Source organism: Callorhinus ursinus, unplaced genomic scaffold, assembly GCF_003265705.2.
Source record: "Callorhinus ursinus isolate GAN/ISIS: 27379988/994484 unplaced genomic scaffold, GSC_fseal_2.0 scaffold18, whole genome shotgun sequence".
NCBI lineage: Eukaryota > Metazoa > Chordata > Mammalia > Carnivora > Otariidae > Callorhinus > Callorhinus ursinus.
In genome coordinates this window covers 4,578,133-4,604,621 of record NW_027397080.1, presented here as the reverse complement: position 1 = coordinate 4,604,621, position 26,489 = coordinate 4,578,133, and the positions used below count along the sequence as shown (strand labels likewise).

At 48.4% G+C, this 26,489-nt stretch overlaps 1 protein-coding gene across 5 annotated transcripts in view; it reads right to left on the bottom strand.

The window, feature by feature from the left end:
* The window catches only part of HIVEP3 (HIVEP zinc finger 3), a 474,303-nt gene that overhangs the window by 54,393 nt on the left and 393,421 nt on the right, over positions 1-26,489 (bottom strand). For 4 of the 5 annotated variants that reach the window (XM_073902800.1, XM_025856325.2, XM_025856323.2 and 1 more), the window contains one exon: positions 894-6,503. In XM_073902800.1, coding sequence (XP_073758901.1) covers positions 894-5,966 — 5,073 coding nt within the window. In that variant the 5' untranslated portion in view covers positions 5,967-6,503. The remainder of the gene's footprint in view (positions 1-893; positions 6,504-26,489) is intronic. The other variant, XM_073902801.1, reaches the window with a different exon arrangement.

Genomic DNA, 26,489 nt, shown 5'->3' with positions numbered 1-26,489 from the left:
TCTGGCACACCGAGGCGACTCAATCTACAAGACCAACTGTTATTCCACAAACACCAAGTCGGCATACCTTCGCACAGCCTGGATGCTTAGGCTGGCCTTATCGGGGTATGGGGGTGTCGTGTATCTGAGGCAAAGGGGGAGCTATCAAATTTCAAACTCCCTGAACTTGCAGCGGTCAGTTCGCTCTATGGCTCCTGGAGCAGCCTCGGGTCAGAGGCACCGGAGGAGTACACGTGACCTTAGTCAGGGCCTGGAGCTACCGCACAACACAGATGGGTCAGGCTGTGAGTGATCTTGCCCCCTGGTGGTGACGAGGAGCACTGCAGCCACTCTCTGTTGGCTATGTCCTGCTCACGGAGAGAAAGCCAGGGTATTTCAGGAGTTGTTTGTGTCAAATTCTAGAAACTCGGGGAGTGAGAAGATTTTGAGTGGTACCAGAGAATGGAAATAGCAGGTGTGGAGATTAAGAAAAGCAGGAAAAAGTTAATAGGACCAGGGAGGAATATGTGGAGCAGCATAAAGTTTTGAAATTGCTGCAGGCCTTTCCATCAGCCAAGATTTTCAACTCAGTCTTTTGGAGAATTTTCCACCCCCTTGTCTTAGACTGTCTTTGATTTTACAATAGCAGCTATTGGGAAAGCAGGATGACTTTTAAAGCTCACTTTATTGAAACGTATCTAGTATCTAGTCTGGTGATGTGAGGGACACACTGACAAAGAAACCCAATAAATACGTTTTCTTATAAGGTGGCCAGTCACAGCTGACAGTGGAGGGACATCTGCCCACACATCCGGCCCTAGTTATGCAAATAGAACTTGAGGGGACTGTGGCCTTAAAAGCTCTGCAGGGGGCTTTAAAACTCAAAGGGGAGAAGAAAAGCAAGGCTGACTTACCTCTGTCATGCGGGGCTTGCGGGAGCTGGATGGCACAAGCCTTCCTGTCTCAGGATGCGGAGCTGTGGCCATGGTGTATGTTTCTTTGCTCACCTTCTGCTTAGACCTCAGGAGGGACAAAGCAGCTTTAGTGGAAACCCCCGGAAGGTTGGGGTTGTACAAACTTATGCACCAACCAGCGTAAACAGAGGACCGCCTATCTGCATGCTGGATGTGATTTGGCTTAATGTAGTTTAAATAGCACCAACTGACATTAGTGGTCGTGTGGAGGCTGGGGAACTGCAGTACCTTCTTTGAGTCCGTACCTTCTTGCGACTTGGCTGGCCTGGGGGACGTTTCTGACAGAGGCAGCGAGCTGGAAGGTGCCAGTGGAGGGAGGTCAGGCTGTTCCTTGGAATCTTCTTTCTTCACACTCAGTGGGGGCAGCCCTCTTCGGTGAGGCTTCCCGGATGGCTGGGCATATTCCTTCAACGCCTCTGAGCCTGGGGCCGTCGCATGGGGCAGTGAGGCATGAGGAAGGGGAGTCATTTCCTTTGGGTCGGATGGATCTGAGGAGAGGCTAGACACTGTTTCAAGCTCCCTCCTGCCCTGGCCCTGGCTGCCCAGGTGGGATTTCTCTGGCCTCCTGCCATCCTCCGTGCTGGCCAGCACCACACTGCACGGTTTTACCAGCTCGAGTGTTTCATCTGCCTTGGAAGCCTCCTCTTCCTTCACCCTTTTCTGCTGCTGGGTTTCCATGGTAAGTTCCAGGCTGCCAGCTGGCGAAAGGACGCGTTTGCTCCCCCCCACTGCTGAAGAACTCCCCTCCAGGCCCAAGACACTCTCTGATGACAGGGAAGTGCCTTTTCTTTCTGGGAATGTCACAGGGACCCTCAAGTACGGAGTCGGGAAGCTTCTGCTCTGCCCTTCACTTCCGCCTGCCGAGCCAGGCCTGGCCTCGTACACACCTGTCCCACACACAGTCGTCCCTTTGCATGGGGGCTCCTCGCACTTGGGAAGAGTCACGGTTGCTGAGCTGCCTTGGGACTGCGTGACCAGGAGCTGGGAGAGGGTGGTGTACATGGCGTTCCCATAGGACGGCATGTTGGTCTGAATGCGGACGGGCACAACCAGGGACACCATGGTGTCTGGACAGGCAGGTAGGCTCGGTGGAGGGGCTGACGTGGGTGCTGAGCAGCTGGCTGGGGGAGCCCCGGGGGGCAGCTGGACATCACTGCCATACTCCGAGCTGGGGGAGAGGCCAGTGCTTCCCGTTGCCAGTGGGGCCAGGCTGGTTTTGATCTGGGGCAGATGGCTTTCCACATCCCCAGGGAGTGGAAGTGAGAACTGGGATTGCAGAGGCAAGAAAAATCCAGAAGAGAGTGCCGATGAGGCCGGGTAGGGCACGGGGAGATATGAAGGGGGCTGCCGGAAGGGGATGCTGCCTGGGTGAGGCAGGAGCTGGGGGAGGGGGAGCTGGCCAGGGTGCAGAACCGTAGGCTGAAGAGGAAGCGGCGGGGCCTGAAACAAGGAGGGAGGAAGAGGGGGCATGGAGTACGGTGAGGAGAGGAGGCTGGACATGGCCTGGGTGGAGAAGAATTCCGACGACTGTCCCGGCTCATGCTGCAAGAGGTGCTGGAAGGAGAAAAGGGAGACGGGCGGGGGCAGGTACGGCTTCTCATGCAGGGGGAGCTGGGCGATGGGGTGGTGAAACACCTGCAGGGCTTCCGTGTAGGGCGGAGTGGACCCCAGTGGGGGTCTGTCCTGCACCTGGCCCTTGCCTCCCGGGGGACCGCTGTGCGAGGTGGCTGCTGAGGAAATCTGGGGCAAGGAGCTTTTGGTGGAAGGCTTACTGCATGAGGGCTTTAGTTCCTCGCTCTCCTGTCTTCCCTTGGCGGCGGCCTCCGGCTCGGTGTCTGGAGGTCTGCTCAGAGAGGCCTGTCTCACCAAAAAGCATTTCCTTCTCTCTGGCGGGGCCGCCGGGGCTGCGGGGGCCGCGGGGGCTGCCGGGGCCGGCACAGAAGGGCCTGTCAAGGACAAGCTGCCGTAGTCGAATGATTTGCTGCGTGTCTCGGTCATGTGGGCCGAATGGGAAATGTTGGGGCTTTGCTCTGAGGCTGACCTCCGCATCTCTCGGGCGTGCGGGTGGTGGCTGGGGACAGTCAGCATGTGGGTGCCCAACGGTTTGGGGCGTGTGTCAGATGAGAGCCCAGGGGCCTCGGCTTTTCCGTGGTCATCCCTCTCGAAGGAGGCAGAGCGGCTGGACCCGCTCAGGGAGACGCTGCTCTCCTGGCTGGGACTGCGAGACAGGGGTGCGGAGGACTCAAAGCTGGACTCCCCCGACGACTGGGCCATCTCTGCCAGGCGCAGCCTCTTCTTCTTGGGCGGCAGCTTCTCGGCTGGGAGCTGGGCAAGCGTCTGGCTGCGCTGGGGCCACTGGAATTCCTCTGTCTTCTCGGGTTCTTTAGGGGGCGGCTCGGGCTCCGTGTCTGGTCGGTCGGGCTCCTCGGTCACCAGGATCTCAGGGACCTGAATGTTGGGCTGGCGGACCAGCCTGGGCTGCAGGGAGTGGGCTGAGCGTCCGTGCGGGGCGGGTGGAGGGGAGGAGAACGGGGCTGGGGGCTTGTCTTCCCCTTCCAAGCCACTGGGCTGCTCCAGAGAGTCGGACTTCTCGAAGGAGCTGGTGTGCTGGATGACAGAAATTTCTTTGGATATGGTTCTCCTCTCCTTCCCTGACTCTAGGCCAGACCCTGGCTTGGGAGTCCTTGGCTGGAAGCCCGTGGGCCCCTCCAGGGAGGGCACTGACTTACTCGGCTCTGCTGGTGACTTGGTGGACTCCAGGGGAATGTTCCGAGCAGCATCAGACGGTCCGGGGCTACCAAACTGACTTTTCGTCGACTCAAAGGCAGGTGGCTCCTCCTCATCCCCAAGGCTCTTCTCTTTCCTCCTCTTCCTCAGCGGAGTGAGCTCCAAGGTGGTCCCCAGTTTGTAATGCATCATCTGGGACCAGGGCTCATGCTCAGCCTGACTCTTTTCCGCTTCCGGGGACGCGTGAGCACCTGCAGAGATGGGCTTTGAGATCTGAAGCTCCGAGCAGTAGTACTTTCTGTGGGCTTCATAGTTGTCCCTTTTCTTGTACCGAGCACCACATATGTTACATTCATAGATCACCCCTTTCGTTTTCAAACCCTTCTTGGTCTTTTTGGTGAGTTCGCTTTCCTTGGCTTCAGGCTCGTCGGCGGGTTTGGAGGCTGGGTCTTTGCTACTGGGCCCCGCCTCCTCCGCACTATACTCCCCTCCCAAAGGTAGTTCGATGGCCGGCTGGCGCTTGAGCATCCGGGGGTGGGAGGTAAACACATGACTGCTGCGGCTCAGGGCTTCCGAGTCGGTGATGTGGTCGTCGAAGGAGTAGCTGCCTCGGAAGGTGTGATGGGGGGTACTGAGAGTGCAGGTGGCAGAAGGCATTGAGTGGCTTCTCAGCAGAGGCGCAGGGGGGGTGGTGCTGGGCGGGTGCTGGAGGCTCAGCAGTGATTGTTCCGGCTTCATGGTTTTCTCGCCATGGGCCGACAGGGGCTCCCGGTAGAGGCTGGATTTGGGTGACTCCATGCTGCTGCGCCTGGAGAGCGAGCTCCTCCTCGGCTTCACACTGTCGATCTCGCTGGTGTCCACCACGGCCTCGTTGATGGTGATGAGCTTGGTGATGTGCTCGATGACCTGTGTCCGGGGCACAGACAAAGGCACCAGGCTGGGCTTGTCTTCGGTGGACAGGGGCAGGAGGGGCTGGGTGGAGGTGGCCGTCAGCATGGTGGTCCGCTGCCCGATCCGCCCACACTTGCCCAAGATGATCTCGGCATAGGACCTGGCGTTGGTGTTGGGGGGGCTGACTTGCTGCTCGGCGCTCTCAGAGCGGGAGAAATACCCCGATTCTGTACTTCCTTTGCTGCCCGGGCTCAGAAACGCCTGCTCATCCATCACCTTCTTCCTCTCACTCAAGCGGAGGGCCAGCTTCTGCTTTATCGTGTGGGTGTCTTCGGGTTTCTGGCTCAGGGGGTGTTCCGACAAGGGCTCCGTGAACGGAGCGGGGTCCTCGAGTGATGGGGCTGAGCTGGACTGGGACAAGGAACAGCGCTCGTGGCTGGAACCCTGGCTCCCGGAGCTGTACAAACCGCTGGACAGGAGGGGGTGCTTGGGCCTGGGGGAGAGCTCCGCGGGGTGGGCGGACGCACTGCCTGTTTCCTCTTCCGAATCCGTGCTTTCCCCCTCGGTGGGCTCCTCGAACTCCTCCCCTGGGATCCTCTCCATCTCCAGCCCCGGGGGGTACATCTCGCCGCCCACTCCTGAGGCCAGGCCGGCTTTGATGCGGTGAGCATGGGACTTCCTGTGCTTGTACAGGTTACTCTTGGTCTTGAACGAGAAGCCACAGGGGCCGCAGGGGTAGGGCCTCTCGCCGGTGTGCGAGCGGATATGTTTCTGGAGCACGCTGGGCTTGGCGCAGGGCCGGCTGCAGTACTGACATATGTACTTGCCTGGCTTCTGCGGTTTCCTCTCCTTCTTGTGTGCCTCTTCTGGGGGTTTCAAGGACACCTGCGAGGGACGGGGCACAAAGACTTTGGGAAGGCCAGGCAGGTCCTCAGGGGGGATGATGGAAGCGTGCGAAGAGAGGAGCTGGCTCGGCGGATGGAGCCCAGGGGTCACGAAGGAGCTTGAGGGTCCAGGTCTCATGGGGTCGACCAGCTGCCACGTGGACCCTTCCAGGAGATGCTCCGGCTTGCTAGGCGACATGAATGCTGGTGTCAGAGGGTGCTGCGGAAGCTGCGAGATGGGGACGGAGGTGTCAATGGAGGACCTCTTGGGGGGCTTCTGCTGCTGGCCTGTTTTCTCCTGAGAGCCCTCCCTAAGAACCGACGGGGGGCCTGGGAAGGGCTGCGGGGCTAGGAGCTCTTGGAGGGGGCCCTCTTGGGGGGCAGCTGCACTGCTGCCTGCGTATGGGGTGCTGGACGAAACACTGGCCTGCACGGCCTCTCCTTTGGTCAGCCGCTTCCGGGGACTTCCCTCAGCCTTCTTGGTGCCCTTGACACTTTGTTCAGGATCCATGACCCCCACAGAGACTTCAGATGCTATTCAGGGAGGGTTGGGGCAGGCTGCATTTATGAATAATCCAAGTGTCCCAAGGAGGCGTCTGGCTTTGGCCACATTGGTCAAGAGCTGCTGAAGCCAAACCCAAGATGGGCTTTGGGAGTTTTTTTTTTTGCAAGTGTCACTGGCTGCGAGCGGACTCAGAGCAGGTCATCAGGGCCCAAACTATTCACATAGGTGAGGCATGGCCCTCTACTTTGAAGACAGAAAACGCGCCGGCACTTTCTGCCTAAATGTCTGTCGTGGAAACGTCATGAAGGGTGTCAATGTCGCCATCATACTGTTTCAGTTGGCAGTGGCGAGTGGCCACCCACAAGTCCCCTGTGAGCTATGTGAATGGTCGGAGGCTAGAGACATCTGCAGGCACGGCCCACTCATCCCTGGTCCCGGCGCTGGGGAAGCCACGCTGGCTGCCTCGGGCAGCTCCGTCCGGCCCCTTCTCCCCTGGGGTCCCGTGTTGGAGATCGGCGGCCACAGAGGGGAAGTCACGCTCTTCTAGTGATGAAAGCACACACACAGAAATACACACGTACACACAAGAAAAGAGAGAGTTACTGCAACGTGTCCACGACCCGTGCAGCTCAGGCTCTGCAAGACATGGTGATATCCCTAGAAGATTAACGGGGGAGACGTGACCGGAAGTCACAGCCCCTGCCTCCATGCACCTGAGCACAGCCCGAACCTCCCTCACCCGCATTCACAGTGGTGTTGGGTGACCCGAATGCCACCTGTGGTTCTGAGGACTGTGGCTATGTGGGGTGGTAGGAGCAGGAGGTTGGGGGGCAGGCCGCTGGGAACTACAGGGCAGTTGGGGATGGGAGGTCTCAGCTCTGCTCTGAGGCAGGTTCAGCTCCCAAAGTCTCCATTGCCCAATTTATACAATGGGATAACTTTAAGTCCTGCCTCAATTGTGCCTCGGGGCTGTAGTGGAGATCCACATGATAATGGATATGGATGCCTCTGGACAAATGTGGGCTGGTCCTACAGCTGGTGTAGGAGGAGGTGCTGGGGCATTATTGAGGGATGAGCTTTCCAAGGGACAGATTATTCTCAGGTTAGTATTATTCCTTCTCTGGCCCTGGGCTCTGAAGGTATCCATGAGGGGTACCATTCATGGTTTCATCGCCCTTGCTAACCCAAGCCCATGTTTCATGGAAAAGCTAAAACCCACCGCCCCAGCCTGGTGCAAATTCACAGTCTAACAACAGTCATGGCGACTCTGCCAAACCACAGCTGGGAGGATCATTCTGGCAGGTTCCTCCAGCTTTTCCTGGCAACCAAAAAGGAGAGGGACATGGGGTCCATCACCAGGCCCTTATAGCCAGAGAGGAAGACATATCTAAGTTCTTTGCAGGAAGCAAAGTCTTGCTTGCAAAGAACTTATTCATGTGGTACTTCAGACAGGGGCAGTGAATGGCACACGAGGTCACCTACATCTTCAAATGACAGCTCTCCAGCAAGGGCAGTGACTGACTTCTGTCAACAGAAGGTCATGACTCAGCAAAGGCTATTCTTTGAGCAAGTCAAAGGCCTCCTCTAACTCAGGCAGAGAAGGCAGCCTCACAAAGCAGGCTGAGGGTGCAGAAGGCCGAGGAATCTCATTTCTCATATTACTGTCAGTAGGGCGGCCACATAAGATAACATCATCCAAACTGGGGCACTTTTGAGGGTGAAAGAGGCACGACTAATAATTATGGAGGAGCAACAGGACAAAATCAGGGCTGTCCCAGGCAAGCTGGAATGAACGGTCTCCTTATAACCCGTATTTACCTGTGACCCCAAGCAGGCCCACGTGCTGTGTCTGGGTGTCTGGTACAAATTTTTCAGCTCTGGCTGAAAATCATAGGGTGTTGAAATTACACCAGGGCCTCCTAATGGAGTCTCGGAGATTGGATGTCTAGTCTAATCCCCTCACTCGACAGATGAGGAGGCTGAGGCTAGAGGGATAATGTGATTTTCCCTAAAACTTGCACAGGGATGGTGGTGGGGTCAGACCACCCTGTGCCTCCTGACCCCTGGTCAGGGCTCGTCCCCTGCCTCAGTGAATAAATGTCCTCTCTGACTTCTGTGGCTCAGTGGGCACCAGTGCACGGCTCCAGGTGTCATGAAAGCACTGGCTTGCCCCCAGGGGGCATGGCGGTGGCTATATCCCTGGAGAGCATCTGCAGGTGTCTCGAAGCTTAACAGCCAAGGAGGCCTTTCAACTTATGTTCTAAACTTGCTGCGGCTGCTGGACAGGAGAAATGGGGGAGCACGGCTAAGGCTGAGGAGATCATGATGGTGGCATTACCCCAGGCCCAGCTTATCTAAGCTAAGGTAGGACAAGCCAGAGGTCACGTGCTTTGCGGAGAGAGAACTGTTCTCTGGACCTCCCCGTGGGGGCCCCCCGGTGCTGTGTATGGATAGTAAAGGGTTTACAATACTTACTATTTCTATTGACCCTTTCATGCAAGGATCTCAAAGCACCCCCAAAATACGAGCTAGTGGTAAGCTTTGCTTCTTCCAATGGATGGATGGGACCCTGTGGCATGACTGAGTCTGAGTGGGGGTCAGTTGGCCAAGGAGGACCCTACATGGTCGAGTCCTGTGGTTTTCCCTTCTTCACCCAGCCACAGGCTCCCCACGGGCAGGTGGGGAAGCACCCAAGGGCTGTGGTTTAGAGCAGTTCACATGCCAGGTAGGAGGGGTGGGGTGGATGAGGAAGACCGTCAGGTAACTGTTGTGTCATCAGGTGACTCACTGGGCCAGCACCACGTGCCGAGGGTCCGCTTCCAGCCTCCACCTGTGGGTGGGGCCTGGTGCTCTGACAGGGAGGGCCCTCCTGCCTCAACCCGCCGAGGAAGGAACAACCAGGACACATCCACACTGTGGGGTCAGTGAGGCCTGTGAGCCGGAAGGCCTGCTCCTTCATTCTGCAGGGAAGGCACCTGAGCCACGGTGGGCCATGACTAGCCCAGGGCCACACTCGTCCTCAGGCTCCTGGGACAGTCTCTCTGCTGCCCTGTTTACACCTCATGATGGGTCTGAGGTTCTTAATACAAGAAGCAGTTGGAACTGGGGGTGCAGACATGGGGCAAACCTATGAGAACTCAGAAGCCCTCTTAGCCTTGGAGAGGATTGCAATTCAGACCGGCATTAACGCTTTCTTACATTTTAGCTCCTTTAGAAGGATGATTTCTAATCACTGTGACCAAGTGACACCAAGAAAATGGGTTCTTTTCTACCTTCTCTGCTTCTGAGGGTATGTGTAAAATGTTAATATAAACTTGAAGTAACAGAGGAAAAAACTGCTTCTCCAGAATTGGTAAGGGCGCCTGTAAAAGTCACCAGTGACATGAGGTCAGAGATAGAGGGTTTCCCTGACAGAGCCCAGGAGCCGGGCCAACGGGGGCCTGAGCCTCAGGCCAGAGGGAGGATGGACATCATCTGCTGATGGTGGCAGAAGGGCCCTGGGGTCCATGTTGTCTGACACCCAGGCCACAGCCCTCAGAGAACTCTGGCTTAGAAATCAGCTTAGAACCGCAAGGAGAAACAGCTTCACGAGCCATATATCAGACCACTCAGCTTCTACTTCTGGAAGCTTCATAGGTCTAACTGTCAGGATAGCCCAACAGGGAAGAGGGTAGGGTGCTGGGGCTGGAGATCCACAAAGCTTTAGGGTATCCTCTGCGTACTCGTGTGAGTGTAACCACAGGATCAATTCCTAGAAGGGCAACTACTTGGCTAAAGGGAATGTACCTTGAAGCTTTTGATGGGTCCTAACAAATAGCTCTCCCAAAAGCACAAATTCACACACCCACCAGTTGTGTGTGAGGACTGTTTCTCCAAACTCCTTCCTACCTACAATATAACCAATCTCTTTAATATTTACTAATAGAAGAGGCAAAATGACTGTATTAGTTTCCTCCTGCTACTGCCACAGTCACAGACAGAGGCTTAATAGCACAACTTATCATTGTACAGTTCTAGAGGTCAGAAGCCTGAAATGGGTCTCACGAGGGCTAAAATCGAGGTAGGGTTAGGTTCCCAACCTTCTTTCTGGAGACTCTAGGGCAGAATCTATTTTCTTATCTTTTCCCACTTCTAGAGGCTGCCTGGTACTTTGGCACATGGCCCCTTCGGTCTTCAAAACCAGCCAGCGATGGCCAGCCACATCCTTCTCACATTGAATCACAAACCCTGACTGTTCTGCCTCCCTTTCTCACTTGGAAGGACTCTTGTAACGACATTGGGCCCACCTGAATAATCTAGAATCTTCTCCTACCTCCAGATTCTTAATCATATATGCAAAATTCATTTTGCCACGAGAGGTAACATATTCACAGGTTCCAGGGATTAAGATGTGTGACATCTTTGGGGATCATTATTCTGCCTACCACAGTGATACCTTATTTTTCTTAAATCAGTGTTTCTTGATCTCTAGTGAGGCTTAGAACTCTGTACAAACTTATTAGCCCATTATTTCATTCAGGGAGTTATTTTTCATATCCTTCTTATTTCTAGTAAACTATATTTTTCTTACTGTTTCACGTAAACTCTTGATATTGGGCATATTAATCCTTTTTATATGAACTGCAAATATTTCTATTTATCAGTAGTCTTTAATTTTTCTGAACAAAAAAATTTTGTTTTTACATGGCCAAATACATCAATCTTTCCCTTTTGGACTTTTAGATTTCATGTCCAAGATTATTTTCTAGAATGTCACCCAATTTCTTCTAGTTCCTTTATGGATTAATTTTTTTCCTCCCTCCCTCTGCTCCTCCACCCCTTTGTTCCTCCATTCTTCCCTCCCTCCATCCTTCCCTCTCCTGCTTCTTTCCTTTCCACTGGATCTTGGCTCCATTTGACATTTATTTTTTGTGTAAGGAATGAAGTAAGGATAAAGCTTAGTTTTTTCCCATACAGATACCCAGTTTTCCTAACATTATTGGAGAGTCCACCCCCACTCTCCTGAAATGCCCTGGGACATTTTCTGAAAGCACAGGTTCTAGCCCCATTCCAGATCCTCCAAAAAAGAATCTCTGGGGAAAAGGCCCCAGAACCCCTATTTTTACAAATTTCTCCATGTAAATCTAACATATACGTTTCTTTCCTATAGCCTGGTATTTGGGAAAACTGATGCCTCTAGGTTCTCCTTGCCTCTAGGTTCCCAACATTCCCCACCCCACCCCACCCCACCATTCATTGTTGAAATCTCTTCAATTGTCAACCTCACCCAGCCTCTCCCTCTGTCAAGAACGCTCAATAGCTCCCCACTGCAGGGAGATTCAACCAATGGCATTTCACCTCCCACAACAGGCCCCACTTAGCCTTCCCAGCCTCCTCTCTCCACCCTGCACTTTCACTGTGCATCGCCCCCTAACTGGTATGTTAGCATGTTCTTGACCTCTCTGTGTTTACATACTGCTGTTGCCAAGGGAACAAGCAGCAAAAGGAATCTGAACACTAATCCCACAGAGGAGTTAGGGAATGCATGCAGAAGCTATGTTTGAGCTGGGCCTTGAAAGATGGGGAAAATATTGATGGTTGGATTTGGAAGGAAGAGATTCTTAGTCTAGGTGGGAGGTACAACATATGCAGAGCACCGGAGGCTGGAATGTAGCCACCGGGAATGTTGAGTTTGTGGCCTCTACCCAAGCCAAGGCTTTGGGGCTCCTGAGCCCAGAGTGTCTGGGCAAGGATCCCACTCTGTGCTGGGGTGAATTCAGGGCACAGGCAGGAGCTTCCACACATTCCCTCCTAGGCCCTAGAATAACAAAACGAAACAAAACCTAAAATGCCCCAAACTGTGAAGGCTCAGTTGTGCCACACATCTAACAGCTGGGGTTAGTATTGGCCCTTGGAAAGCAGGTGGAAGGCACAGTCTGTCCCCTGGGGTCTGCCAGAGAGGCAGACTGCTGGCTGGATAAAGCTTTCAGGGCAACCAGACCCACACAGGTTCTGGCCTGGATTCACTCATGGAAAATAGGCATTACCAGGGTCAGATGGATTACCTATGTTGGGATGAAGTTTTCCACTAATCCAATACGTCAAATAGGGGTGCTTCCTTAAGAAGCCTAAGATGGCAGGTCTGTGGCTTAACGAGTTCATCAGCATCTTCCCAGCAAACCTGTGTCTCCCTGGACTGGACAGAAACTGGGCTTTATTTATCTTCATATTTCTAGTTCCTGGCACTGGACCCAGCACTGAGTAAAATATTGAAAATATTTTCAAAACACTTAAAGAAGCATCCACCATGTCCCCAAACTATACTAAAGATTAACATGTTGACCCTCACACAGTTCCCCTTTTTGCAGATAAGAGGACCAAGACTCAGCAAAGTGACACCAATTGCTTCAGATGATACAACAAAGGGCAGAGGTAGGATTTGAACCCTGAGAGCAGGCTGCCACCTAGCGAAAAGCCCCAAGAGCGCTGACCTTGATCACAAGGCCCAGATGGATTTCCTCTTCCTTCTCAGCACCCTAGATCCTCCAGGAAGTCTTCCTGGTTAATTATAGCCACCTCCACTCACATCAAATTCTTCCCCCCGCCCTGCCGCCTCCATGTGTAAATCACTCCTCATGACCTCGCTAAACTCAGGGCTGAGTTTCTTGATAAATGTTTCCCTAACCACAGTGAGTAGTAGATTATTCACTGTCTGGGAGGTTCCCAAATCATTTCCCTTGGATGACTGTGGTCTCTGCATTTCTAGTTTTCTTCTCCTCCTTCCTAACCCCAAGACCCAGACAGGGCTTGGAATTTCTGCACACTGGTCAAAAAGCAAAGTCTTCATAACAAAGAGGAACCTAGGCAATCCTAGGCGAGCTACACCAGGCTGGTGTTTGTCCTCCTGTCAGAGAGCCCAGGGACCAAGGTGGAATTGACATCACAGGGCAGACAAGGTCTCTAGCAACATCCCTGAGGAAAGCAGGAACATGTTTCACAGTCAAGACCAAGAAATAATGCAGACAGAACTCCACTCTGTCAGACCCGTGGAAGCCCAGACTTAGTCGTGAGTACATGTAGTTGTGACAACTCAGGGAAAGAAAGTCCTAACCTATGTCCTGTGTCTAGATGGACAACCGAACTCTTAACATGTGTCGGGGCTGTTCCTAGTGTTCTATACAATGGCTCTATTAGGCTGGTGCTATTATTATCCTCATGTTACAGATGAGGAAGCAGGGGCACAGAATCACGAAGCTGGTAATGGCACGGCCAGAACCTGAACCTGGGCCATCAAGTGACCTCTGCAGTAGAGACCCTTAAGGCAGTAGAATCCTGGGGCGCCTGGGTGGCTCAGATGGTTAAGCGTCTGCCTTCGGCTCCGGTCATGATCCCAGGGTCCTGGGATTGAGCCCCGCATCGGGCTCCCTGCTCAGTGGGGAGCCTGCTTCTCCCTCTCCCTCTCATCCTTCTCCCCACTTGTGCTCTCTTTCTGTCTCAAATAAATAAATAAAATCTTAAAAAAAAAAAAAAAGGCAGTAGAATCCTGGCAGACAGAACTCAGATTGGAGTTACAGTCCTAACACTTGAGTAACTAAACCCTATTTCTAGCAGGTGGCCTGGCCTTGTTAAGAGTTTTGTTTCCCCCTTCCACCTAGAAAAGTGCAATGTTTAAGTCTTGTTCCCATTGAGACTGAAAATGAACTACTGTCAGGGACTGTAGTCTGGTCTCAGCAAGGGCCCAGTGAACTCCAGACGCTTGTGGTTAATTAATCTACTAAGTTCTCTACTGTTATAAATCTAGTTATCCACCCACCTATCGCATCATTTATGTATATCCACCTTGTTTGGTAAAGATTAAAAGAGGCTTCTGGATACCCATGAGAACTGGTGAGCTTCTGAATTTAACTCGACCTGCTTATCTAAATGGTCCAGGAAGTAGTTGTAGGTCAAAGGGCTTAGGGAAGAACGAAAACTGAAGTGAGAGTTGGGCCAGATTGGGCAGACTTGTCAGCCATTTGCATTCTTCCAGTCTCTCAACAACACTGCCTAAGACCCACATTCCGCGTTTGCTGCCATGGCCTGTTCTCTCATTAGTTTCCAGCAGGTCTCTAGCTGTCCCTTTGATGGCCTTTTATTTCTACACAAATGACTGTGGTATAAAAGGCACACCTATCTATAAACCTCCTGGGTAGTTAAGGTTATTTGGTCTACTATGAAGGGCAATATACAGAATACACTATAACACACACACACACACGCATTATAGAATAAACCACGTAAAGAAAAATGACCAGGGAGACTCGGTGACATATATAGTGTATTCCAAAGTTGGACAATGACAAAAGTAGGGGTTACCTGTGGCCTTCACCATTCTTGTCCACATGGCAGGATGAATATGAGTGTACAAGTAATGATACAGCACTTATAATGATTACTTGACACCTCATTTGTTCATTTGTTCACCCAGTGTGCAAGCATTACATGGGCCTTCTCAATGCCAGGCCAGTAATATGAAAACAGACATAAATTATAGACCTTACTATAAAGTTGCAGTAATCAAGACAGTGTGGTACCAACACAGGAGAGACCAAAAAAAAAAAAAAAATCAATGGAAACAACAGAGTAATGAAACAGACTCCCTCATATACAATTACCTGATTTGTAACTAAGGTGCTATTGTATTTGGTGAGGGAAATGATAGTCTTTTCAATAAATGGTGCTGAAGCAATTGAATATCCATGTGGGAAAAAAATGAACCTTGGGCCCCACCCTTACCAAATACATAAATTAATGTGAAAAGGATGATTAGCCTGGATACAAAAGACTAAATAATAAAGCTTATAGAAGAAAACACAAGAACATATTTTCATGAACTTGGGGCTAGCAAAGATTCCTTACAGTTTACAAAATGCATAAGCACAGCATCATAAAGGATAGGACTGATAAATTGGGCTTCATTAAAATGAAAAACTTCTCAAGAAAACTTTCTAAAGATTGGCAAAATCTTGAAGCCAAACACACAACTTCAATTCACCAGAAGATACCAATAATAGAATACAAATACAAACCACAGACTGAGAGAAGATATTTGTGATATGCATTCAACAAAGGACTCACCCATAATGTAGAAAAGTCCTAAAAATGAATGTAAAAAGGCAGACAATCCAATTAAAAATGGCCAAAATTAACTCAAAATAGATCAAAGACCTAACATAAGAGTTAAAACTGTACAACTCTTAGAAGGAAACATAGAGGGAAAGCTTCATGATATTGGATTTAGCAATGATTTCTTGGATATGCCACTAAAAGCACAATCAAAGTAAAAATAGATAAATTGGACTTAATCAAAATTTAAAACTTTTGTGCACCACAGAACATAATCAACAGAGTAAAAAGATAACCTACAGAATGGGAGAAAATATTTGCAAATCATATATGTGAGAAGAGGTTAATATCCAGAATATTTAAAGAACTCTTACAACTCAAAAACAAAAACCAAACAACCAGATTAAAAAATGAGCAAAGGACTTGAATGGACATTTCTCCAAAGAAGAGATACCAATGGCCAACAAGCACATGAAAAGATGCTCAATATCACTAATCATTAAGGAAAGTAAAAAACCATGAGATATCACCTCACACACATTGGGATGGCTATTATTTAAAAAAAAACAACAAACAGAAAATAACAAGTGTTGGTGAAGATGTGGAAAAACTGGAACCCCTGCGCACTGCTGATGGGAATGCAAAATAGTACAGCTTCTATAAAACAGTATGGTGCTTCCTTAAAAAAATTAAAAATTGAATTACCATATGATCTAAAAAATTCTACTTCTGGGTATAAACTCCAAAAAATTGAAATCAGAGTCTCAAAGAGATGTCTGTCCACATTCATAGCAGCATTATTCACAATAGCCGAAAGTTGGAAGAACCCAAGTGTTCATCTACAGATGAATGGATAAACAAAACATGGTATATACATGCAATGGAATATTATCCTGTCTGCCTTAAATGGAAGGAAATTCTGACACATTCTACAACATGGATGAACCTGAGGATATTATACTAAGTGAAATAAGCCAGTCCAAAAAAAAAAAACAAAACCAAATACTATATGATTCCACTTATATGAGATACCTACAATAGACAAGTTCATAAAGACAGAAAGAATGGTGGTTGACAGGGGCTGAGGGGCAGGAAGGGTTGAAAGATTTTTGCTTAATAAGTACAGAGTTTCAGTTTTGAAGATGATAAGAATTCTGGAGATTCATTCACATTGCACAACAATGTGAAAATACTTAACACTACTAAACTTCAAAACAGTTAAGATGGTAAATTTTATGTTATATGTATTTTACCACAATTTTTAAAAATGGCAAAAGATTTGAACCGGTACTTTAAAAAACAGGTTTTCTAAAGGGTCAATAAGCATATGGAAAGGTGTCAGCATCATTATCCATTAAAGAAATGTAAATTAAAGCCATCACCACTCACCAGAATGACTACCATAAAACAAACAAACAAAAATGATGCCAAATGTTGGCAAGGATGTGGAGCAACTGGAACTCTTCTTGTACACTGTTGTTGGGAAGGTAAATAGACACAACCATCTGGACAACTGATTGGCAAAATCTCCCAAGCCAAACACACACCTGCCCAATGATCCCAAAATTCCACTTCTAAGAAGATATCTCACATAAGTGCATACATCTGTCTGCCATAAAACACAAACAAGAATGTTCACAGTAGTTTTATCCATAATAGCAAAAAACTGAAAGAAACCTAAAGGCCAACAATGAATAAAACAGATAAATTGCAGTATATTCATATAAGTATTACATAGTAATAAAAAAGAACAAAGTACTGCTATAGAAAAAATATGGATGGATCTCACAGATACAATAATAAGCAAGGAATTCAGACACAATAGACTACATACTGTATAATCCCACTTAATTGAAGTTTAAGAATAGGCAAGATTAATTTTATGGCATTAGGAATTGGAATAGTGGTTAGCTCTGGTCGGGCAGGCGGATATTGACTGGAAGGGAAATGCAGGAGATTTCTGCGGTGATAGAAATGTTCTATATACTGCTCTGGTTACATATATATATATTACATAGGTGTACATATGTAAAAACTCCTTGTGTTGTACACTTATGGTATGTGTACATAACTGTATGTATGTCATGCCTCAATTAAGAAAAAGACATGGACTTTGCACTTGAAAGATACAAAGCCTTTAAGGAAAGAGACACAAACAAAACCAGGTAATAAGGTGTGGTAGATGCCATGATGGTAATAGGCTCTGAGTACAGGTTGGCAGGGAAGAGAGGGCTCATGAGGGTAGGCTATAGAGAAAGTACACTGGGCTCTTAAGGACAAAGGGATTTCATCAAGCAGAAAAGGAGGTTAGTGTGGGCAAAGGCATGATGATGCTAGGGTAAACCCCGGATGTGTGAGGTGGTAGGCAGTCCAGCATGAGAGGACCAGGTGTGCAGTGCGCACTGGTGGGAGAAGCAGCCAAGGAGATGAATCAAATCAGGCTTCTGATATGTTTATTTCAATGAGTTCCCCATCAATGTTTGTTGAATGAATGAATGAGCCTTCCCACATCATGACACACCTGATGCCTGGAGTCACAGAACAGGTGTGTTTGCGTGGCAGCAAGTACTGATGAGATGCAGTACTGGTGTGGTTGTGGAGTCCATTTCTTTTACAATTATTAATTTCCCCAAAGTCTGGTGTCTCCCAGGCCCCAGAATTTGAAACCGTCCTCACTCAGTTATGGGACTGACTCTCTGCTATGAAAGCTGAGTAACTTTCTATATGTACCCCTCCCCAACTTCCTTCCAACCATCTCACCATTTTTGATAGTCACATATTGGTTGCCCTGGCAGTCACCTTTAACATCTTAAAATAATATATTTAAATTGTTATTTCCTTGTCCGTCAACTTGAGACAGGATCTATCCACTTTCTGTTGTGAACAAAGAAGAAATGTGTGTACGCACTCTTCTTTCCACCTCCTTTCCTCCATCCACCTTCAAATTTTTGTTAGTTATATATTATTACTCTTACATTTCCAAGTTGCATAAGACATTTCCTCTATATTACAATTAAGTCTAGTCTATAGACTTAGGTTAATTTTAAAAATTGAAGCTAATCAACAATATGATTGTAAAGATCTCACTCCCTGGGGAACTACTTAGTATGAATGGACTCAAGAAAAAGAAATATAATTCTACATGACTGAAACCTCATTACAAGAAAAGTCCACCGTAAGAACCAACACGTCTTCCTATAAAGTATGGCTTCCTTCACTTGAATCCCATGTCATCACCTTTCTGGATTCCATTTTTGATTGAGAGAAATAACTCCAGGAGATTTTCATCATTGTTTCTGTTTATTTTTCCCCAGAAAAATATGGATGACTGAGTAATAAACTTTCTGAGCTCTTACACATAAAAAAATCTTTATTTTGATTTCAAATTTGAAAGGACAGAATTTTTAGTTCAAAATCAATGTCCTCCACAGTTTTGAAAGCACTGTTCCGTTGTCCTTGGGCATTTTGTTTTACTGATGAGAAATGCTGAGGTAAGATTTTATTCTCTCTGGAAGCTTTTTTTTTTTTTTTTTTTTTTTTTACCGTTGATATTCTGACATTTCAGCAAGATGGGTCTAGATATTCCTTTTCACTAATTCCTATCCTGAATTCAGTATGCTGTTTCAATTTTAAAATCTTGGTGTGTTTCTTCAACTCAGGAAATTTCTCTTGCTATTTCTTTGACTATTTCTACCCCTCCCTCTGCCACTGTCTATGGTCACTGCTTCTAGATCTCCTATGTGATGGACTCTGAACCTCCTAGATCTGGCCTCTATGGATCCGAATTTTTTCTCCTTGATGTTTTGCTCTACTTTCTTGGATATTAGTTTTAACTTCTAGATCACCAACTTGGTCTTCATCCATACCAATTGTATCATTCATTTCACCCACTGAATTTTTTTCAGGAGTTGTATTTTAAATTTTCAATAATTATTTCCTTTTCTCTGATTATTCCATCTTTATGGCAGCTGGTTCCTTTCTATTAGATGAAATAATCTCAATTATTGACAAGGATACTAATGATTATTGATTTTAGAGTTCTCTTATATTTGAACTATTTCCTTTGGAGTGAGCTCTTTTTTCTTTTTTTCCCATTATAGGCCTTCTCTTCCTGCTATTGGTTTTCTTCTAAGAGTTGGTGATCCTATTTGTGAATGTAAGACCACATTGTGACTTTAGTACACATGCTAGGATACAGGTTCCAGTTCCTGCAACAAGGGCACAACTGTAAGAGTGGCTTAGACAAGACAGGGATTTGCTTCTGTCTTATGTAAGTCTGAGTGTAAGTGGCCATGGGCTGATGCAGTGACTTAACAGTGTGGGTATCTTTGATCTTGCTCTTCTGCCATCCACAGCATTTGGCTTCCATCTTCCAGCATCATGTCCACACTATGGTCAGCAGGAAAGGGAAAAGGGATGGCAAGACTGGAAACTGTACATGTTATTTCAGGTCACACTAGCCACAGGGCCACACCTCACTGCTAGAGAGCCTTGGCAACATAGTCTCTAGCTGGGAGGCCATGTGCCCTGAACAAATGTCCATCACTACAGAAGAAGAGGAAGAGGATATTGATTAAATAATTAACTGGAAAGGACTTCCTGTGAGGTTTCTGGTCTCTTTTTCTGACAGGTTTGTCCTTGAATGTGATGTTGAAATCATGAATCAATCCTTTTGGGGGGAAGGGGTTCTATGTAAGAGGGTGGAGAATTATGATGGCAAGTCTCCCTGTAAGGACTGTGAGGAGGAAGTCAGCCAGGGGACTCCAGCAATCACTGAAAGAAGGGCTTTACTCTGCAGTGGACAGGGTGGCAGACTTCACTGGAGGCAGGCTGCCCATGCCCCCTGCGTGCTCCCTGCCCCCACACTGGGCTGGCAGGGAGTCTGGATTCTCTCAGCTTGTCTCAGACCTTGGGCCCAACACTTTCCTTAGAGAGTATTTCTTGGGGTTGGCCTGGCACTGGCCACCTGCCTCCATATGTAGAAAGTGAGAGGGGTTGAATTGTACTTGCTCTTCTGAGAAGTTCTTTAAGGGACTCTGCAACCCCGGCAGCCCATTCCTATTCTTTGTTGTGTTGGCTTTTGTTTTGAACAATACTTGGCTTTTCTGGAGTAAAAAAAATCTCTCAGGCCTCTGGGGTCTTGTCTGTAGTGTCTTCTGCTCTGATTTTTCTGTCTATGCAATCTTATGGGTTTCCTATCTTCCTAAGACCTATCAACATTTTGGTCCATGGATGGCATTCTATCTTGTTTTCTAATACCAAGATGTCATCCTTCAAAAATGGCTTTATCTTCTGACAATTCTTGGATGTGGAGCTGGACACTTACGTGCCTGTGGTTAGGAAATCACTCATTGTGGTTCACTGGCAGAGAGGCCAATGCCCTTTCAAGGATCCTGATGCATCATGAGGAAGATGGGTCCTTCCAGCTGAGGGCCATCAGCTTAGAACCCCACAGAGTCCATGGAGAGTACACTTGACCGTCCCAACACTGAAGCAGCAAGCCCACCTAGTTTCGTGGAGGGCAGGAACAGCCCGTCTTGCTTGCCTGGGCAGCCTGTGGTCCACCAGGGAGTAGTCAGTGACTGGACTACCCAAGAGGCCTGCAAGGCACTGTATGAGCACCTGCCATGCTGCTTCTGCCCTCTTTTAGCTTCTGGGAAGAGCCTTTGGAAGTAGCTGATCACCCAACCCTCTGTACCTTGCCACCCACAGACCTGAGAGTCATATAGCTGTCTATACTAAGTGCTGCGAGAGAAGGGCTCCATCCCATCCCCTGGAGGCTGCCCAGAGGCTGTCTCTAGTCCATAACAGCTCCCCTTTCTAAGATCCCGTAGGCTTCCCACACAGTATGGGCTCTATGGCATGGTTCTGGTTCTGAAGTCCTCTTCAGGGGCTCCAGCTTGCATCTCTAGACTCATCTCTCCCTTTCTCCCTCCAACCTGTGTGTTCTCATCACAGGGAGCTGTAGACTTCTCAGAATGCACACTGTTCCCATTGCCCCAAATGCCCCATCCCTCCTAGACATGTGGCAAACTCCTCAGTGTCCTTCAAACTCACTTGTGACAGATAATATTATGTGTCAGCTTGGCTGGGCCATGCTACCTAGACATTATTCTAGATGTTTCTGGGTAGGCATTTTATAGATGAGATTAACAACATTAAAAACAGTAGACTTTGAGTAAAGCAGACATTCTCCAGAATATGGGCGACCCTCATCCCATAAGTGGAAGGCCTGACTAGAACAAAGACTGACCTCGCCTGAGCAAGAAGGAATTCTGCCAGCAGACGGACAGCCTTTGGACTCAAAATGTGACTCCCCTGGGTCTGCAGCCTGCCGGCCCACCCTGCAGATTTTGGATTTGCCAAGCCTCCATAATCGTGTGAGCCAATTCCTTAAAAGAAATCTCTTTCTCTCTCTCTAAATATATGTATTGACATCCTGTTGGTTCTGCTTCTCTGGAGAGCCCTTACTGTATACCACCCCAGACATCAAACCCTCCAGCAAGATTTGGGTGTCCCTCTAACATTCAGTCAAATACCTCTGTGTGTCTCACGCTGTGTTGTAGTTTGTCCACAGATTTTTCTCCTCCAAAGACACAGGCTTCTTTTAGACCAAAGAGCCTCTCTAATTCACCATTACATCCTAAGCACCCAGCACAGTGGCAGACACACTAATAAATGGTGTTTAATAACAAATGCTTGTCCAAGGGTAGGTGAATTACTGAGAATGAGAAAGGACTACAGCAGGTGGCCTAGGGGGGTCCAGCTGGGTAGAGGGAATCAGGTCAAACTCTTGAAAGGGGTCCTGCAAGATGGGCCAGAGGACAAGATAACTAGCTCCCGAAAACCAGGCTCATAGAGCCACTTAGAAATACAGGTCCACAAAGGGCTGTTCAGTCTAGGAGAGGACCCCAAGGGTCAGCCTATAACCAGTCCCAGCTTCTCGGGCCCCACCCAGGAGTTCGGTTTTATCCAATACCTACTGAATCCTGACCACAGGTTCTTGTCAGGAATTCTCACTTTGGGTTTTCCTTTTTTGATGACACCTAAGTTCCAGAAACACTTGGGGAATGCACTGTTTGTGAGCTCCAAAGGAGCAGTTCTCTGCATTCTCTGACTTGTTGCCTGTTCCCCAAATCTCTCTAGTTCAGTCTTCATCAAGCAAGAAGATGTTGCCAAGTCTAATTTTTCTGAGGCTGATTTACCAAAAAAAAAAAAAAAAAAAAAAAAAAAAAAAGGTTCATTGCAATCCACACATCCTTTTCTCCATCCAAACTGAAACCAGACCAGGTGATTTTGAAAATTCTACCCTGGCAGAAGGCATGGCCTGGAGGTGCAGGGCAGGAGGTGCACCCTTTGAGAGTCACTGCTCTGTGCTTCCCAAAGCTCCAAGCACAAGTCTCTGGTTGCCTAGGGCACTGTGAACAAATAAGGGAGCGAACAGACCAATGTTAAACTGAAAGGGTTATAACATGCAAATTCCTCCTTGCAGAACGAACTAGGTAGGACCAAGTGCATTTAATTCAGGAAAAAGGAAAAGAGCCACAAGTAAAGATAAGCTATAGATTGACAGAGGGACTGGTGCTGGGGGAAAGATGAATCACATCTTGTGACAAGAGGACAAACTGAGAATCAACCAGGATAATTACAAGGCGGGGGGGGGGGGGCGCTGACATTACTGAGCTCAGGAACCAGGAAGGGTTTCTTGACATGAAAAATGAATTCCCCAGGGCCTGGAATCACCCACCTAAGTACCTCCCTCCAGCACCCAACAATGCTAGCCCCTGCCCCACCCTTCATCTTTACACCTGAAAAGATGGGCAGAGACCATGGAACCCTGGTAGCTTTTTCCTTTGTCCAGAAGCTCAGAAGACCCAATAGTGTTTCTCGTTTATCCTGCAGAAATGAGGCAGCCTCTGCCAGTTGCCAGCGAGCACCCATCTGGCAGGGTTTATGCAGCAGGACACGGCCCTGGAGGCTCTGGAGTATCTAGAAGGGGATGCCGGGGTGGCCTGGGAAGGGAGTGGTGGAAGGCAGCCAGGAGTTTGGGGTGCTGAATCATACCCCCCCCAGCACCAGCCCTGCTCACTCCCCTGTGGGGACTGCGCACTCCCTTCCCAGAACTCCCAATTCCTCTGACACAAGACATCCCTCTTCAAAGGGGTTTCCCAATAAGTTTGGCCCAGGTGAGTGATATCTCTTTCCCAGACAGGATGACACCCCTGCCCTCCTGCCCAGGACATACACAATCCCGCTCTCCTGTGACAACAGTGGCCCATTCTAGATTGCTTACTATGTGCACGGGGCTGGGCTCGAGCCGGTTTATACCGTGTCCCCTCACTGAGATAATTTTCTCACATGTCATATCTTTAGCCACAGATTTTAGAAGCAGAGGCTCTGTTTTCACCGCCTTTATATTTGCTATGCCCACCCCACAGGCACTCACAGGTGTTTGTGAATGAAGGAATGAATGAATGAACAAGTGAAGTTGTAATTGTGGGAGACCTTGGTTAATGAGGAGTTTACAGAAGGTATCTTAATTCCTTTCTGGAAAAAAGGGGGTATTTTCATTTCTGAAACTAGAGAGTGTATCAATCTGTTAATGAATCGGATTTTCTAAATGTTGAGTGTCGCTCTCGTAAACATAACTCCAGCAACCTGCTGTGTTAGATGGTGTCTAGTATAATTCACATACCATAAATGTCACCCTTTTAAATGTACAATAAAGTGGTTTTTAGTGTATTCATAAGATTGTGCAACTGTCATCACTATCTAATTCCAGAACATTTTCATCACTCCAAAAAGAAACCCCGTATCCACTAACAGTCACTCCACATTCCCCTCCACCGCCTCCCCTCCCCCACAGTCTCTGGCAACCATTAATTTATCTTTCTGTCTCTATGAATTTGCCTATTCTGGACATTTTATATAAATGGAATCATACAATCTTTGGTCTTTTGTGTCTGGCTTCTTTCATTTAGCGTAATGGTTTTAGTCATTTGCTTTAAAAATATCAGTATTTCATGGTGTTTCTCATAGCATCCTGGGCCCCCTGGGGTTCTAAGGCCATAATGCCTGGGTGACATGCAGGTCGAAGCCGGCCAGCATGAGCGTCAGGACGGCATGGGGTCTGGTGGTGGATGTGTAGGACCAGGCGGTGTGGGAGTCGGGCGGTAGTCACAGCAGGGAAAATCTGGGGCCAGCAAAAGAACCAGTGGTTAGGAACCCATCTGTACTCAGAATGTTCCTTGGGGGGGTGGGGTGAGACCCCTGCAGTGTCCTCAGGAGAGCCCAAGGGAAAAGCTGTCTACAAACCCCATTCTCTGATGGGGAGAGAGGTGTTGTCAAGGCCACCAGTACTGGGCCTGTCATTCTGAGTTTGAAGGGAGAGCCCCATTTCTAAGGTGGCCTCAAAGCTCAACAGAAGGTGTGGGGCTCCAGGGCTTGCTGGTTCAGATCTTGGGGTGCAGAATGGGCAGTGGCCCTTCTAACTGCATCACCACTCTCTCTAACCCAGGCATTCTTTCAGCTGGGAAGTCAACTCCTGGCAGGAAATCCCAACAGGCTGAGTGGAGCCAAGAACGCTTTGGTCTCAGGCAGTTTGTCCACAAATTGATTAATTTATTAACAGTTAATTCCCTTTTTGTGTGTTTGTTTGTTTGTTTGCAATTTTAACTTGCTTTATTCCACAGAGCATCTGATGAGTTAACAAACACAAAATAGGAGCATGAGTTAAAAATCACAAGTCAAGCCAGGGGAAATGGAAGACACAAGGTCTAGGCCAGAGGGATAGAAGAACATCAGTAAGTAGAGGGGACGGCCCCACACAGTGGCTGTATCTGGGCCCCGGATACAGGGTGCAGCTTCCTGGCAGTGAGAGGAAAGAACAACACAGCTGCACATTCTCAGGGCCATCCTCTAATACTACTTGGGCTCCCATGGGCCAGGCCTTGGCTGGGTCTGCTGGCATCTAACGTGCCAGGTGGGCCCGACCCTTTACATCATTAGCTCTTGTTTGGGAAACACCGTGCCATTTGGTGACCATCGTTTCAAGTTTTGCCAGAAACACACACCATCTGTTCTACTATTTGTGTGATACTTTCATTTACATTGATGAATTTGACTTGTTAAAACATAGGTTCCACCTAAGCAATAGGGATCATAGGTCTAACTCTAGGATTTTACTGAATCAAAGAAATTACTATTAACGTAGAGAATTTCATCCATGCTCCCCTAAAGTCACCTCATGTTCTACTAGTGGTTTGTGTCCTGCACTTGAGAAATAAGCCCCCACCCCTGACTCTCGATACATTGGGGCACACCTCCCTTATGGACAGCAAAGCTGTCCCTCACATCCTCTACCTGATGAAGTGATGGAGACAGTCCATGCACCAGCCCTGGTTTAGGGTGTCTCCTCAAACCCCATCAAGGGAAGGGCCCTTGAGCAGCATCCAAGTTAAAGTCTAAAGCCTATATGTGACAGATGAAGATGCTGGGGCTCAGGGAGCAGAAGGGACTTGTCCCAAATCACAAGGCCAGTGACTGTCCGTGTCAAGGAGTCTCCCAGTCTCACCTTCACCACTGCTCCACACGGGTGGGTGAACATTTAAATTACTGAAGACTGGAACTCACTGAAGGAGGCTGGCTAATGAAGGCATATGGTCTCACCCAGCAAGCCCCATGAGGGCAGGAACCATGTCTATTTTTTTCAGTAGGGTAAATCCCGCACCCAGCCGTCTGCCTGGCGCATAGCAGGTGCTCAGAAAACACGAGGGGGCTGTTACTGCCAGGTTCAGAATGACGATCACTTCTTGGAGGGAGGGAGGGCCCCGGGATGGTGCAGTGGCTTCCATCTGTATTGGCCGAAGTCTTTTTTAAGCGGGGTGGTAGATTTTCTGCTGTTGGTTATATTATTGCCTGTTTTGTTGTCACTCTTTGGTTGAAATATTTTTTAAAATTTAAATATATTTGTTAAATACAGGAATAAATCTTTTTTTTATTATGTTATGTCAGTCACCATACAGCACATCATTAGTTTTGGATGTAGTGATTCACGATCCATTGTTTGCATATAACACCCAGTGCTCATTGCGCTAGTATCCCTTTAACAAGTATGGTTTTCTCTTCTGCGAATAGAACACTCTGTGCTGCAGCTCAAGTGACTTTAACCGAAGAGGAAGAAATGACACCCCAGCTGGGGGTCTCCTCACCTTGTCATCTCTCCCTCCACTTCCAAAGCCTGGGGTACTTGTGGGGAGGGGTGAATCTGAGCACGACTGAGGCCTACCAAGGCAAAGGGTGCATCTCAAACCTGGTCATGGCATCACTGGCGTAGCTCACACAAACCGCAGTGATCTGAGAAGATCACAGGCCACGGTTTGGATAGAACACCTTCAAACTTCCCTACTGTTCAGTTTTCATATATTTTTCCAATTTTTTTTTTTT